The sequence below is a fragment of the Carlito syrichta genome, unplaced genomic scaffold, assembly GCF_000164805.1.
Source record: "Carlito syrichta isolate Samal-C Ts95f unplaced genomic scaffold, Tarsius_syrichta-2.0.1 Scaffold312570, whole genome shotgun sequence".
NCBI classification, from domain to species: domain Eukaryota; kingdom Metazoa; phylum Chordata; class Mammalia; order Primates; family Tarsiidae; genus Carlito; species Carlito syrichta.
The window spans coordinates 638,302-655,538 of record NW_007256666.1 but is presented as its reverse complement, the minus strand read 5'-3'; the positions used below and the strand labels follow the sequence as shown (position 1 = coordinate 655,538).

The 17,237-nt window shown below is 39.2% G+C and overlaps 1 protein-coding gene and 1 pseudogene across 1 annotated transcript in view; one reads left to right on the top strand and one right to left on the bottom strand.

Moving 5' to 3' along the window:
• TTBK2 (tau tubulin kinase 2) overlaps positions 1-17,237 on the bottom strand; it is a 187,299-nt gene that overhangs the window by 26,395 nt on the left and 143,667 nt on the right. The window contains exon 10 of the mRNA XM_008069951.2: positions 13,364-13,521. Within this exon, the coding sequence (XP_008068142.1) occupies positions 13,364-13,521 (158 nt within the window). The remainder of the gene's footprint in view (positions 1-13,363; positions 13,522-17,237) is intronic.
• Positions 2,844-3,466, top strand: LOC103272460 (annotated as a pseudogene).

The following is a 17,237-nucleotide window of genomic DNA, read 5'->3' as shown; positions in this document are numbered from 1 at the left end:
CTAATTCAATAACTCACTAATTTGACAATTACTTTAAAAGTTAGAAACATTTAGTCTATTTTCCAAGAAGTCTTTTCAATCATTATAGCATTTTCTATTCTTTATCCGTTTTTGTTAGGGAATTTTAAAAATTATGAACAGGAAGATGTTAAGTACTGTTGAACTCAAAATAAAATACAGAGAATAATCTCCAAGTTTAACATTTTATTTGGCAGTACAAATTAAAATTCGCTGGGTTTGGCGGCTCACATCTATAATCCTAGCACTTTGCGAGGCTGAGACAGGGAAATCACTTGAGGCCGGGAGTTTGAGACCAGACTGGGCAACAAAGTGAGACCTCAGTTTTACAAAAAAATTTTTTAAAAAAGCTGTTAGTGGTGGTGCATGCCCATAGCCCTAGGTACTTAGGAGGCTGAGGCCATGCAGGATCACTTGAACCCAGGAGGTCAAGGCTATGGTCAGCTGTGATCAGGCCACTATATTCCAGCCTAGGCAACAGAGTGAAACCCTGTCTAAAAAAAAAAAAAATTGGCCCGGCTTGGTGGCTCAGCCTGTAATCCTGCACTTTGGAAGGCCAAGGTGAGTGAACTGCCTGAGCCCAAGGGTTTGAGACCCTCCTGGGCAACTTGGTGAGACCTCATCTCTACAATAAATAAAAAATTAGCCAGGCGTGGTAGCGTGCGCCTGTAGTTCCAGCTACTTGGAAGGCTGAGGCAGAAGGATTGCCGGAGCCCAGCAGGTTGAGGCTGCAGTGGCCAGGAGCAGCCACTGCACTCCAGTCTGAGTGACAGAGTGAGATTCCAACTCAAAAAAAAAAAAAAAAAAAAGAAAATCAAATTCAGGGCATACATATAGACTGGGTGGGTCTTTAATACGTCCAAAGAACAAGGAAAAGGTTAGGAGTTTTATTAGAAGGAAAGATGTTATGCATTGTTTTGATTGTTTTGAAAGAAAGCTCATTGGCACTAGAGAAGCTTTTTGAAGCTGACAAGTTAATTGGTTAGTTAATGATGGAGGTAGGTAAAACTAGTCTTAGAGTCCTGGCAGGTTGTTTCAGCAGCTAGTAGGTAAAACTACTCTTAAGGTTATATAGCAGGCTGTTTCAGCAGCTGAGCTTGTAGATAATTAAATTGTTGAAGCAGGTGCTATGTGCCCCAAGTGCTTTTACCCTGGCTTCCCAACTCTGATTTAGTTTAGTGTGACAAGAAAGAACAATTTGTTTAATCAACTTTCACAGTGTCATAAGGAAATAAATGGGAGTCAGATCAGTTAGCTATGTTTTCTTTTCTTTTTTTTTTTTTGAGTTGGAGTCTCACTCTGTCACCCAGACTAGAGTGCAGTGGCCGCTCCCGGCCACCGCAGCCTCGACCTGCTGGGCTCTGGTGATCCTTCTGCCTCAGCCTTCCAAGTAGCCAAAATTACAGGCATGCGCTACCGCCCGGCTAATTTTTTAATTTATTGTAGAGATGAGGTCTCGCTGCCCAGGCAGGTCTCGAACCCGCGGGCTCAGGCAATCCACTCACCTCAGCCTCCCAAAGGCGCGGGATTACAGGCTGAGCCACCGAGCCCGGTTTATGTTTTCTTAAACAGTGTGAATTGTACATTACTTTTTCTTTTTCTTTTTTTTTTTTTGAGTTGGAGTCTCACTCTGTCGCCCAGACTGGAGTGCAGTGGCCGCTCCCAGCCACCGCAGCCACGACCTGCTGGGCTCCAGTGATCCTTCCGCCTCAGCCATCCAAGTAGCTGGAAGTACAGGCATGCGCTACCACACCTGGCTGATTTTTTGATTTATTGTAGAGATGAGGTCTCGCTGTCCAGGCGGGTCTCGAACCCGTGGGCTCAGGCAATCCACTCACCTCAGCCTCCCAAAGGCGCAGATTACAGGCTGAGCCACCGAGCCCGGCTTACTTTTTCATTTATAGATTTTTTACTAAGCCCTAGTAACATGAAAAGGAAGGAAATTCTTGTCCTAAAGGGGAAACTAAAAATTCTGCAATTATACAGTTCAGCATTAACTGACCCAGGGGAAAAATAGAAAATATTAATTGGCATTAGCCTACACATTTCTTTCAAAGTAGTTTCATATCCTATTTACAGGTTGGTCATCGCTTCCTCAGGCTCTCCCATGAGGAGCTTTTCTAGTTCACAGTTATCATTCACTAAGTGAAAAGACCCCTGCCAGTTATAATGTTCCCTAACCCTATATTCTAGCTTGTTTTATTTTTTAAATATTGCTGCTGACTGAACACAATATTTAGCACATAATTAAAACTCTTCTTAGAAGTGATATGGAATGTCTACAAGCAGAAAAACCAATCTTCAGTAGATTATACTGAAATATATTATTGTGGATAGCAACATAGGTATCCTTTTGGTGAACCACTCTAAGAGAAACAGTTATACCCTGGCACAGGTGTTAAAAGCATGTCATATGCTGTGAGAAGACCAATGACTTTTCAGGGACTTGTTCCACCTGACTTGATGACTGATGGCCTTCACTACCACCTCAGCCTAAATGGGTCAACGCTAGAAGGTAAACCTCTTTATTATTAGGTTATTAGCAGGTTTTCCAATATAATCTAGAAAGCACTCACTGTGGCTCCCAGAAAAAAAACCGTACAGCCTAGTAGTCTCTGACATGAGGAGCATATTAAAAAAGCAGTTTGGCCTAAAATAGTTCAGTCTGTTCTGGCTGGGTCCACACTGGTTTCCTCACATGTGCTGGTAGGAGTGGGCAGAAGCACCCATGTGAGCCAACACCACTAGCTTGATGAAACTGTCTGGGTGGAGAGTGCAGAAGGCCTCCGAGGCCGTGAGACCATCACCATGCTGGGCCCCTCCTTCCACCTTACACCCACTCACCTAAAGCACCAAAGGGAAAAAGTGTGGGAAGGGAAAAAAAAAGGCACCCATCCATATAGTAGAAAAGCAGCTGCTCAAATTACAAGACTCACAAACAAGATAAAAAGGAAAGGTTAAAAGACTGAAAAGGCCTTGCTTCTCAACATTATTGGTACAAAACTGCAGTGGTTTCACAATCATCTTGATCCCCAGAAAGTGGGCTATTCAAAGGTGCTTGTGAATTAATTGAAAGGTATTTAAATCAATTCAACAGTGAGCTGGAGCAGACTGAATTACATAACAGCATCAAAGATAGGCAGGAAAGGTGGCACTGTTCCCCGGAGACAGTCATGAAGCAGATGCTAGAGCACCAGCAACAGCAGTATGAAGGATATGTCCTTGAGATTCCAGACGCTATAAATGCGAGTAATCTGAAAATGTTTAGAGAATGGGATTTTGATCTCAACAAATTGCTAACATTAAAATGAGAAAACTCTGTGCTAATGATGCATTTCCCAAGAAGTACAAGACAAAAACAGTTACAACCGTAGACAAAGATTTAGGGGTATCGAAACTAAAAAATGAATCAAGTGACTCGGATGTGGAAATGACTGCAGTAGACTAATTGTCTTGAATTGAAAATAGAGAGCATCAGGTTATACTCACTGATTACGGCACATAATTATCAAGATACAAAAATTTGTTATTTAACTCATTTGTTTACATGAAAATTTAACTTGCAGTCTCAAAAGTGATATTATAATTATTTAAAAATGAAGGTTGCTAACTTATTTACATTAAGTTGCTAAAATAGAAGTGCTTTGCAAAAGTTATTTAATCTGAACTCTGGCTGGGGAGCAATATGAGTGAGAACAAAAAAGTTTTAATTATTTTTCTCATGTGTATTTAGACAAGATCGGGCGTGTTCAGGGTGGTATACCCTAAACTCTCACGTGTATTTAGGATTGCCTAATCTCACATTTTGTGAAATGGACAGAAACCTGTTTTTTAAATGGTTGGTTCCTGTAAATACTTCTTGAGCTATGATGACAGCAAAATTGTCTTTCAGTAGCAGTGTCACAGTAATCTTCCCCTTAAACATTAAACCTATTTTTTAAATAAAGTATGAGAAAATGTGATATGGAATTGTATACACTGATGGATTGCACATTATTATTTATTATCACCTGACCCAGAGCTATATGATAAATAAATAAACAATGCCTGTTCTTTTTATGTTTGACTCCCCCACTTAATCTGTTATCTTTTGGCAAAAGGGATAAATAATCTCAGATTAGTTTCTTTTGATTGTATATTATGTTGTTTTTAGTGTGAAAAGTGATAGGTTTTATTTGTGGAGATAGAACTAAAGATTAGAGAATCAATTATTTTAATTGTGCTGTTTTTCTTCTAAGAGATAGGTTAAACTGAAATATAACTCAATATTTCATGTAACATGAATAACATGGATACTGTACAATTTTGTTCCTCAGAGAACTTGTTAAATGCAAGTATCCTTTAGTCTGTTTTCTAAAGTATGCAATGCAAGTGTATTTGAGTATTTCTAAGAAAAGAAAAAAAATCCATTCATGCTGCACGAGGTTAACTAGGTATCAATTAAGTTTTCTTAAAGTTGAAGCACTATAACTTTTTTACTTCTGATAATAAAAAGTATAATTTATTTCCATAAGAAAAAAGTAACTCAAATGAACAGATTATAGAGGTAATTAAAGATCATAAACTGACAGTTTATTTATTGATGCAAGAAACCTAATGGATATAAATATGGTAAACTAAATGTTTATTGAAACAATTTCCTGTATTTTTGAGGAAAGGGAGAGTTAAATGGATGAATATTTGAACTCTGGAAACTTAGTCTACTATCCCCACCTTTCCCCCCCCCATTTAAATCATTCAGTGTTCTTCCAAATCCTTCCCCTCTTATGTCTTTCCACTATTCTGCTTCTTTCTAACCACCCCAGTTCCTTGGCATTTCCTTCTTTCACTCTTCAGGAAACAACCACACCTTCACTTATGACAATTCTTCTATTTTCATTCAATCCTCTTATATTTTATGCTTGCAACTCACCCATCCTCTCCACACAGGCTCTCTTGCATATGACTCAGGTTCTGCCATTCCTCCCCTCCCCTCTACATTTATTCCTCCACTTCTTAGACCTTCTATAATTACTCTTTTATTCCTTTTCCTAAACTCTGATCCAAATCTGGAGTTTGAGATATGGAAAGAAACAATTCTATCCCAAGAAAATTATATCAATTCAGGAATATTAGTGACTGAGAAATTATATGTGAAGATATTAACACATGGTCTGTGCTTGCAAGCAAGGCATATCAAAAGCAGATTATGGAAAAAAGTATGTGTAGAAGAACTGGAGAGAGATCAAGGAAAGTAGTAAGAATGAACATCATTTTCATATTCCTCTCCCCACAGTTTAAGGCAAAGTAGGGCCTGTGAGCCAAATCTGGCTTGCCCACCTATTTATTTATTTATTTTCTTATAGACTAACTGGAACAGTCACTCTCATTTGTTTACATATTGTCTATGGCAGCTTTAGCACTGTAACATCAACGGCAGTAGTGACAGAGACAGCACAGCCCACAAATACTTCTCTGGCTCCTTATGAACAAGGTTTGCTGACTCCTGACTTAAAACATTTTACCTTCTGAACTTTCATTCTCTCTCCACCAAGAAATATAGAGTTGTGGGGTATACATGATTGATTTTTTACTTTAATATTGATTCTCCAGGGTTTTTCAGATATTCTAGCATAATCATTTGCAAACAGAGAAAATTCAGAAGTTGACACATCTTTTCTTAGATAGTACGTGGTAGGCTTGTGGGCAAGATTCACTGATGGATGTTAAAATTAGTAGGCAAAAGTATGATGAGAAGCATGTTATTGACATAGTTGCAAAGTATTCTCCCACAAGATTCTCATTACTTACAAAGAGAAAAATAGTAACTTTACAGTGGAAAGAACTAGCCATCTTAATCAAATTATCAACATTAAAATCATCAGTAATAAGACACGTTGGCATTATGTACCTCCTTGTTTACTGCCATCAGTTTTCCTCGTATCTTTGCTTTAAATGTATTCCATAGATCCTGATTTATAGTGTTTACATTATGATAATTATTTGCTTATAACTCTACCTTTTCACCTAAGAGTACAGTCATGCTTCACTTAACAATGAGGATGCATTCTGAGAAATCTCTTATTAGGCAATTTCACTGTTGTCTGGATGACCAGAGTATATCTATGCAAACTTAGATGATATAACCTATTACACACCTAGGTTATAAAGTATAGCCTATTGCTTCTAGGATACAAACCTGCACAGCATGTTACTGTACTGAATACTGTACACAATTGTAACACAAGGGCAAGTATTTGTATGTATAAATATAGAAAAGGTACAGTAAAAATATGGTATTCTAAGCTTAGGAGACCACCGTCATATGTGTAGTCTGTCATTGATCGAAATGTTGTTATGCAGCGCATGACTGTATTTTATTTTCCTTTTTATTATTATTTATTTTTGTAGAGACTAGGTTTCACTGTGTTGCCTCAGCTGGTCTCAAATTCCTGGGCTTAATCAATCTTCTCAGTTCACCTCCCAAAGTGCTAGGATTATAGGTGTGAGCCACCGTACCTAGCCATGACTGTATTTTAATAGGAGATTTTTAAATTTCCAGGTAAAAGAGCCTTTGATATTTTATTTTTGTTCATAATTTCTAGTTTTATTGTATGTGATGAAATAGTGTAACATCTTTACTTTATGGAACTACTTACATGTTTCTTTGTGACCTAATATCTGATTAATTTTTGTGATTGTTTCAGGAGCACTTGAACAGAAGATATAATCTCTATCATCAGGGTATAGGATTAAAAAAATATGAATAAGATCTACCTTACTGATCATGTTGTTTAAGTCATCTATCTTATATCTTATTCTCTGTTGACTTAATCTGTTGTGAATTTGGAGTGGTACATTAAAATCTCTGATTACTAGTGTGTTTCTATTTACATCTTCTTGAATATTCTATAATTGTTGCTTCCTAAAGGTAAGTGTCATGATTCTGGTGACTAAATATAAATTAATTTAATTTAATTTAGTTTTTAAAGCAGGATTTATTGAGAAGACAGAAAAGCTCCCACAGAGGGAGGGGACCCGAGGGTGTTGCCCCATATAAATTTTATATCCTATTTGTGAACTGTGGCACTTAGCATTTAAAAGAGCCCTGCCATCTCTGTGACTTTTTTTTTTTTCCGGACAGGGTCTCACTCTGTTGCTCCAGCTGAAGTGGTATGATCCTGGCTCATCACAGCCTCAACTTTCTGGGCTCATGTAATCCTTCCACCTCAGCCTCCCGAGTAGCTGGGACTACAGGTGCATGCCACCATGCCCGGCTAATTTCTGTATTTTTTGTAGAGACAAGGTCTCATTATGCTGCTCAGACAGTCTCCAACCCCTAGGCTTAAGTGATTCTCCCACCTTGGCCTCCCAAAGTGCTGGGATTATAGGCATGAGTTACTGTGCAGCCCTCATCTCTGTTATTTTTAATGTTTTGGCTGATATCATTTTCTGAAATATCTTTGTCATTCCTTTCTGAAATACTTTTAGGTGGGTCTCTTGCACACAGTATAAGAATAAAGCTATATTAATCAGACTGAAAATCTTTTTCTTTTCTTTTTGTTTTTTGGGGTTTTTTTTTTTGAGTTGGAGTCTCACTCTGTTGCCCAGACTGGAGTGCAGTGGCCGCTCCCGGCCACCACAGCCTCGACCTGCTGGGCTCCGGCGATCCTTCCGCCTCAGCCTTCCAAGTAGCTGGAACTATAGGCGCGTGCTACCACACCCGGCTAATTTTTGATTTATTGTAGAGCTGAGGTCTTGCCAAGTTGCCCAGGTGGGTCTTGAACCCTCAGGCTCAAGCAATCCACTCACCTCAGCCTCCCAAGGTGCGGGGATTACAGGCTGAGCCACCGAGCCCGGCTAATCTTTTTCTTTTAATAGGTGAGTTAAGTAGATGCATATTTATTGCTATGACTGATATGTTTGTTCTTAATTCTGTGGTGGTATTTTATTTGTGTATATTTGAGGTTTACAATGTAATGTTATGGGACACATATACGTAGTAAAATGGTTACTATAGTGAAACAGACTAACATAGCTATCAACTCACACAGCTACTTGTTTTGTGACAAGAATGGCTAAAATCTACTTATTTAACAAAAATTCCTAATACAATACACTTTTATTTTTATTTATTTTTATTTTTTTAAGTTGGATCTCACTCTGTCGCCCAGGCTGGAGTGCAGTGGCACACTCACGGTCACCCCAGCAATTGCTCCAGCAATTGTTCCACCTCAGCCTTCCAAGTAGTTGGAACTACAGGTGTGCGCTACCATGCCCAGCTGATTTTTGATTTATTATAAGACGAGGTCTTGCCAAGTTGCCTGGGCTGGTCTTGAACCTGTGGGTTCAGGTAATCCACTTGCCTCAGTCTCCCAAAGTGCTGGGATTACAGGCTGAGCCACCAAGCCTGGCCAATACAATTTTATTAACTTTAGTCCTCATGTTGTAAATTAGATCTCTAGCTTTATTTGTCCTACATTTCTGCTATTTTGTACCCTTTGACCTGTGTCTCCCTATTTCCTCTCGTTCCCCACTTCCTGAATCCCCTAAGGTAACCATGGTTTCATTCTTTATCTCTGCATATTTGAGCTCTTTAAAAAAAATTCTACATAAAAATAAAATCATGTAATATTTTTTATTTTGTGTCTAGCTTATTTCACTGAGCATAATGTCCTTCAGGCCCATCAAAGTTGTGGCAAGTAGCAGGATCGCCTCCTTTTTTTAAGGCTGAATAATATTCCCATTATAAGCTGGGCTCGGTGGCTCAGCCTGTAATCCCACGCCTTTGGGAGGCTGAGGTGAGTGAATTGCCTGAGCCCGCAGGTTCGAGACCCACCTGGGCAGCAAGACCTCATCTCTACAATAAATCAAAAAATCAGCCGGGCATGGTAGCACATGCCTGTAATTCCAGTTACTTGGAAGGCTGAGACGGAAGGATCGCCGGAGCCCAGCAGGTCGAGGCTGCGGTGGCCAGGAGCGGCCACTGCACTCCAGTCTGGGCAACAGAGTGAGACTCCAACTCAAAAAAAAAAAAAAAAAAAATTCCCATTATATATACGTACACCACATTTTCTTTATTCATTTGTTTGTCAATGAGTATTTAAGTTGCATCTATATCTTGGCTACTGTAAATTATGTTGCAATGAACATGGGTGTGCAGATATCTTACATGATCAACTAATTTTTGGCACGGGTACAAGGGGCACAATGGGGTCCAATAAATGGTGGTCTTAATAAATAATGCTGGAAAAACTAGATTTCCATATACAAAAGAATGAAATTGGATCCTTATCTTACACCATACACAAAAATCAAATCAAAATGTAAAAAAGACACAAATGTAAGACCAGAAACCATAAAACTCCTGGAAGAGAACATAGGGAGAAAGCTTTGTCATAGTATTTTATAATTATATATACAGTATTTTTCTATATTTGCTATTTGTAAAATCTATAAGATGGGTATTCTTTGTACTTTAATTTATAAACTATTTTTAAATTTCAGAAGGTTTGCCTTTTTATTCTAAATGTTCTTAGTTCTCTGTTTTCTTATTTAAGCTTTTGGTATTCAGTCTCTCCATTTTAATTGTTATTATTTTGCTTTTCTTCTTCAGGGAATCTAGCAACACAAATGTTATTCCTCCTCTGTCTGCCTCCCATTTGCACTATTTTCTCTCTAACCCTTTAAAATTATCTCATTTTCATTTTCTCAGGGTTTTTCCTTGCTTTTGTTAAATGACTCTAGTTACATTTTCATTTGAGTCTCTTCTCTTTCGTGTACTTTGTAACATACTTTCCAATTCTGAGATAATTTGATCTTTTCCTTCCATTTCTTTCCTAAGTTCAATCAATTCTCATTTCACTTCTGCCTCTCCCAACAAGGTCCAAACCTTGGGCAGGGGTAAGACAGCTCTTCCTTGAATGCTTAATCTCAACACCTTATATTTGTTATTATTGTATTCTTTACATGTATCCTTACTTCTTATTAGTCAATACTATGTTATTCCAATTTCCTATTATTGACTATAGTAAACAACAATTTACTGTATATTTCAAAATAGCTAGAAGATGTGAAATGTTTCCAACACAAATAAATGATAAATGTTTGAGATGATGGATATCCTAATTACCCTGATTTAATATTACACACTCTATGCATGTATTAAAATATCACATGTACCCAATAAATAGGTATAATTGGCCAGGTGTGGTAGCTCACGCCTGTAATCCCAACACTTTGGGAGGCTGAGGACTGCCTGAGCCCAGGAGTTTGAGACCAGCCTGCACAACTTGGGAAGACCTCATCTCTACAATAATTTAAGAAAAATTAGGTGAGCGTGGTGGTGCCCGCTTGTAGGTCCAGTTACTTGGTAGGCGGAGGTGGGTGGATCACCTGAGCCCAGCAGGTCAAGGCTGCAGTGGCCATGAGCGCACCACTACACTCTAGCCCAGGTGACAGAGTGAGACTCTGACTCAAAAAAAATTATATATATATATAAATGTATAAGTATTGTGTATCAATTAGAAAAAAATTTTTTTCTGAGTCGGAGTCTCACTTTGTTACCTAGGCTGGAGTACTGTGGCACAACCACAGCTCACTGCAGATTCCAACTCCTGGGCTTAAGCAATCCTCAGCCCCCTAGGTAGCTGGGACTACAGGTGTGTGCCACCATGTACAGTTAATTTTTTAAATTTTTTTCAGACGCAAGGTCTTATTATGTTGCCCAGGTTGGTCTCAAACTCCTGGGCTCAAGCAGTAATCCCACTTAAAGTGCTGGGATCACTGGCATGTACCACTACACCTAGCCAATAAAATTTTGTTGTTGTCGTTCTTAATAATGATTTATTTAGTTTGAGAAGACAAAAAATATAATAAGGTGGTACTGAGCATGAGAAATAAGACTACCCAAATTTCTGTGTTAATATTACAGATAAGAGAACACGCTTGTTTGCACATGAGAAAAATATAGAGGTGGATTCATGATGAAAAAGAAACAAGAGACAATTTCTGTGGAAACACTAGAAAATTCTGTAGGATACACATTTTAAATAATTCTTTATATTAATTTTTTCCTATTCAGATGACTTTTATTTATATTAATTTTTTCCTATTCAAATGACTCTTTCTCTCTACTGGACCCAAGCTGACACATCTTTTTTTTTTTACCACTCAACTGGCAAAGGATACTTCTCCCTTCTTCTTTTTATCTTTTATTTTTTTTTGAGTTGGAGTCTCACTCGGTCACCCAGACTGGAGTGCAGTGGCCGCTCCCAGCCACTGCAGCCTCACCTGCTGGGCTCCGGTGATCCTTCCGCCTCAGCCTTCCAAGTAGCCGGAATTACAGGCATTCGCTACCACGCCCGGCTGATTTTTTAAAAAATTTATTGTAGAGATGAGGTCTCGCTGCCCAGGCGGGTCTCGAACCCACGGGCTCAGGCAATCCACTCACCTCAGCCTCCCAAAGGTGCGGGATTACAGGCTGAGCCACCGAGCCCGGCTCCCTTCTTCTTTTTAAATCATGCATATTTTTTACTTTCCTAAAGTTCATAATCTGATCTATATGTGCACTGTTTAGTATGTTCATTTTTAGGATGGGTTTAGTCTTTCTGGCACTGGTTTTAGATCAACCTTAAGTCCTATTGTTAATTATTGTTAATTATTATTGTTAATTATCCTCTTCCCCACAGTTTTTCTTAGTTTGTCTTCATAAAGTCTCCTGCCAGGGATTAGTGAGGGAGGAGCATGGCTCTCCTCCCCCCTTTGTACTTACAGTTATTTTGAAGTTTGGGCATCCTCTGTGTTCAAATTATGCTGAGGATATTTTTTGCATGTGTGTGCAGTTTTAGTTTTTCTTTTTTGTTACTCTGTGTTATTTTGGAGGAGACAATGGAAGACAGGAACTTAAACTGTCTTCATTGTCTTCAAGTACCCTGAAGTCCTATACCTGGATTTTTACAAGTTTGAGACTTATCTATTTCTAACCACAATCAAAGGAGGGCAAAACCACCAAAACAGAAATCAAAATTTATGGATTGGATCCAGTTCTGCCACTAATATTTAACAAAAATTGGATGATTCACTTCAGAGTTTGGATTATTTCCTCATGTGTGGAATACAGTGGCTGGACTAGGACAGTAGGTCCCAAATTCTGATAAGCATGAGAGATACTTGATACATATAGACTTCTGGGGAGGGTCCTAGGAATAGATATTAAAAATATATATCTGTGGTGATCCAAATGCAACTAGTCACAATTTTACATTTAGGAACCCCTAAGGAAGATAATCAGTGATATTATTTTCAGTTATGTGAGTCCATACAAATTTTTTTGATTCAGCAAATCTTAGTGATCCCTTATTAAACATCAGAGCTGGGTGCAGTGGCACACACCTGTAGTCCCAGCTACGCAGGAGGCTGAGGCAGGAGGATCACTTGAACTCAGGAATTCAAGACTGTAGTGCACCTGTGAATAGCTACTGCACTCCAGCTTGGACAACATAGTGAGAACACACACATCTCTTTTAAACAAAATCATAGAAAGACTTCACTGATGTAGTAATTTTTTTTTAAAAATCAAAGCAATGGATTAGTGGCAAAATGTCCTAATTCATTTAAACTGTATGATAATTTTTCTATATTTGCTTTTTTTTTTTTTACTCTATCACCTAGGCTGAAGTACAGAGGCAGGATCATAGCTCACTAGAGCTTCAAATTTCTGAACTCAAGATATCCTCCTGCCTCACCCTCCCAGCTATTCACTTTTTTTAAAATCAGAAAGTTTAAAACAACCAGAACAGGTAGAAAAAAAGGGGGGGGGGGTGGCTGGGGGAGGTCAGTAAAAAATTACCAAACAAAAACCAAAAGTAACTATACTTAACATATGTAGGAAAAACAAAACAAAACATTACAAACAACAAACTGAGAACACAAACATATCATAACCTATTCCTGATATTCTAAGAAAATTAAGTCACTTTCTTAAGAGGAACATGCTACATGTTTTATTCCCACTAAACTTTGGCACTTAGATGTAATTGAGGCACATTCTTTTCAGTGTCTCATATATTCTTTGGAAATACAACTAATGCTATCTCTTATTTTGAAGAAAACCCACTGTAAGTTTGACATCAACAAGTCACATAAGCTTTCAGCTCTCATTTCACAGTATAATCTATTAATATTTTCTAAAACAAGTAATTCCAGAAGCATACATAAGAGCAATGTAAATTCAAGGACATCCATAGGCGTTCCCCTCTATGTCTTAGCATTTAGTCATCTAAAATAATTTGGATGAAATAAAATAAATTTCTGAAAATACAATGCATCCAGAAAGACATCGCTAAATGATCTGTTTGGGACATACCCAATTGCAGCAGGGGTCAAGCGAGTGTGCAACTGAGGAGTGGTAGAAGTAGTGGTGGTTGTTAGGGAGCCATCAGTTCCAGTCTTCTCCCAGTCAAAAGGGTCACTCTCAATTACTCCAAAGGTCTTGATGCTATTGTCAAACACGGATGTAAGAAGCTAAGACACAAAGAAAAAAACTAGAGTAAGCCAACAGTAACCATAGTCACTTTCTTCTATTAGAGAAAGCACCCCTGACTCATAAAATGGTTTTGTAATGTGATTTTCTTTAAAAACAGATGGCTCAAACAGAAAAATCTGAATAAAATCTGTATGTGAATGACAATATTGAAGGATTTTTTTTTTTTTTTTTTGAGTCTGAGTCTTACTCTGTCACCCAGGCTGGAAAGCAGTCGTATGATCACAGCTACTGCAGCCTCAACCTTCTGGCTCAAGTGATCCTTTCGCCTCAACCTCCCAAGTAGCTGGGATTACAGGGATGCGCCACTGCACCTGACTAATTTTTTGATTTATTGTAGAGATGAGGTTTTACCTTGTTGCCCAGGCTGGTGTCAAACTTCTGGGCTCAGGCAGTCCCTTCACCAAAGTTCTGGGATTACAGGTATGAGCCACCATACCCAGCTGAATTAATGTTGATTTGCCTCAGTTGTGTAGGGGTTTTTTTTGCTTTGGGGAGACACATAATGAACCATCACACCTATAAACTACTTTCAGGTGGTTTGGTAAAAAGATATGTGTTGTATGCGGGTGTGTGTATTCAGCTGAATCATCTATTTGATTACTTATTTGTCAAAAAAAGACAAGAAAATTTGTGTATGGGTCAACCTAAAAAAGTGACCAAGCTGGGCTCGGTGGCTCAGCCTGTAATCCCGCGCCTTTGGGAGGCTGAGGTGAGTGGATTGCCTGAGCCCATGGGTTCGAGACCCGCCTGGGCAGTGAGACCTCATCTCTAAAATAAATAAAAAAATCAGCCGGGCGTGGTGGTGCATGCCTGTAATTCCGGCTACTCAGAAGGCTGAGGCGGAAGGATCACCGGAGCCCAGCAGGTCGAGGCTGCGGTGGCTGGGAGCGGCCACTGCACTCCAGTCTGGGCGACAGAGTGAGACTCCAACTCAAAAAAAGTGACCAGTGTTAATAGCTGGTGTGTCTAGGTAGGGGTCATATAGAAATTTATGGTGTTTTCTTCCAATTTTTTTTGTGAGTTTCAATATTCTCCAAATATGTGTATATGTGTGTGTGTGCATTTCCATATACAAATTTTCAAAAGAAATTTGCCCTATTAGTTTGATTTATATTCTATATAATTTCATATCTTATGTTTAAATTTCTAAATCTTGATATGATCTTAAGAAGGATCTCACAAAGCCCTTTACTGTGTCTGTCAGGGGGCACTATTTTCAATTTTATGATTATGGTTTCATTCTCTTGTCATCATTTCTGTTACTGTTAGTATCCTATCCTGCCAGATTCATCTTGTACATTTCCTGCCCCAGACCTGAAATAAGCACTTCTTCATTAGAGGATTTTGTGCAGGTCTATTTTAGGGTTTCAAAAGCTTGCTCTGGCTATTGAATGGACAACAGATGCCATAAGCAGGGATAGAGATGGGTGTTTGGAACAGATGACCAGTTAAGAGGCTGTCAGCTGAACCAACATGGTAACAGTAAAGGTGATAAGAAGTGGTAGTATTTGGACATAATTTGGACGTAGAACAAACAGAACTTGCTGATGAAATAGAAGAAAGCTGTGAGAGTAAGGAAAGAATAAAGATTAACTTAGATTTCTGTCCAGAGCTACTGGGTAAATACAACAAGATGAAAAGCAGTGAGTCTGGGGACTGTGTTACTGAAATTATAAGAGTTTAGGGAGGAATAGGAAACAGATACAAATTTGGGCATAATCAGCATATAGATATCAAGAAATATTATTTACAAAACTGCACTTCTACCCCTTAAATCTTTTTTTGTTTGTTTGTTTGAAAGCAGGATTTATTGAGAGGACAGAAAATCTCCCACAGTGGGAGGGGACCTGAAAGGGTTGCCCCAAGCCTTTTTTTAAAAGAGGTATTATTTAAAGCCATGGGATCAGCTGGTATCATTGAAGGAGAAAAGAGAGCAAAAAGTTCCAAGGGCTAAAGGCTGGAGTACTTCTATAGTAAAATGAAAGGAAGAAAAGGACTCAATGAAGGAAATAAAGGGGTGGCCAGTGAGGTAGGAAAACCAAGAGTGTGGTGTTTTGGACTACAAGTGAAGAAACTATTTCCATAAAGAGGATGGTCCAATGCTATCAGTTGTAAATGCATAGTTATTTCTGATTATTTAATTAATTTCTCAATTTTCACCTCAGACTAGAAGCTCCAAGAAGCCAGTATTTGTCTAATTTTACTCATCATTATATCTCCAGGGTCTAACACAACGTCTTACACATAACAGTTACTCTGAAAACATTTCAAGAATACATGTTTATCTGTACTAATATTTGCTGAAAGGTTCACAAGACTACCTTGCATTTAAGTCTCAAAAGGAAAAATAATATAGAAAAAGAAACTAAAAAGATAAAAGGAACTAGGAAAAGGCATGGCTATAAACTCTAGGACATTTTATTTTGTTCCTATTTTTGTTGATGTAAGTTACTTATGTTATATGTAAACTTCCCCAAAATGTCAGAGGTAGAGGGCTATAGAAAACACAAAGGGGCTGGGCACAGTGGCTCAAGCCTGTAATCCCAGCACTTTGGAAGGCCGAGGCGAGAGGATGCCTGAGCCCAGTGGTTCAAGACCAGCCTGGGCAACTTGGCGAGACCTTGTCTCTACAATAAATAAAAAACAGCCAGGTGTGGCAGTGCACACCTGTAGTTCCAGCTACTTGGAAGGCTGAGGCAGAAAGATAGCCTGAGCCCAGCAGGTCGAGGCTGCGGTGGCCGTGAGCATGCCACTGCACTCCAGCCTGGGCAAGAGAGTGAGACTCCAACTGAAAAAAAGAAAAGAAAAAAGAAAGAAAGAAAACACAAAGGGGGAAAGAAAGTTTTGGAACCCAGGATATGGGAACCAAGTGCCAGACCTTTGACCCCATTTCCTGACTCTACAATGAAGGTTCTCACAGAATGAGATGCATGTTTCCTGGAAGGTGGAGGTCCCACCTATGAGGCAGCATTTGCCTTGCTGTGTGAGCATGTATACTGACAATGCTAAATCCTCTGTAATGTGCTGCAACAAGAATGATCCTTAATGGTTTTCTGTCAGACGGCCATATATCATGGCATTATTTTCTCACCTTTATCATGGTATTGTACATCTTAGAAAATGTATTCTTTGGCAATGGATCTCAAATTAGAAACAGTTTGTTACTATGATGGTGACACTGGACACCAGCAGCAGGATGCAAAAAGATGGAGGATGCAGAACAAAAGAAATAGGAGGAAGCCGGGCTCAGTGGCTCAGCCTATAAACCCGTGCCTTAGGGAGGCTGAGGTGAGTGGATTGCCTGAGCCCGCGGGTTCGAGACCTGCCTGGGCAGCGAGACCTCAACTCTACAATAAATCAAAAAATCAGCTGTGTGTGGTAGCACATGCCTATAATTCCGGCTCCTTGGAAGGCTGAGGCGGAAGGATCGCCGGAGGAGCCCAGCAGGTCGAGGCTGCGGTGGCTGGGAGCGGCCACTGCACTCCAGTCTGGGCGACTGAGTGAGACTCCAACTCAAAAAAAAAAAAAAAAAGTAATAATGGTTATTTAAATAGTTTTTAGAAGGCCAGGCTCAGTGGCTCAGCCTGCAATCCCAGCGCTTTGGGAGGCCAAGGTGAGTGGACTGCCTGAGCCTGAGGGTTCAAGACCCGCCTGGGCAACTTGGTGAAACCTCATCTCTACAATAAATCAAAAA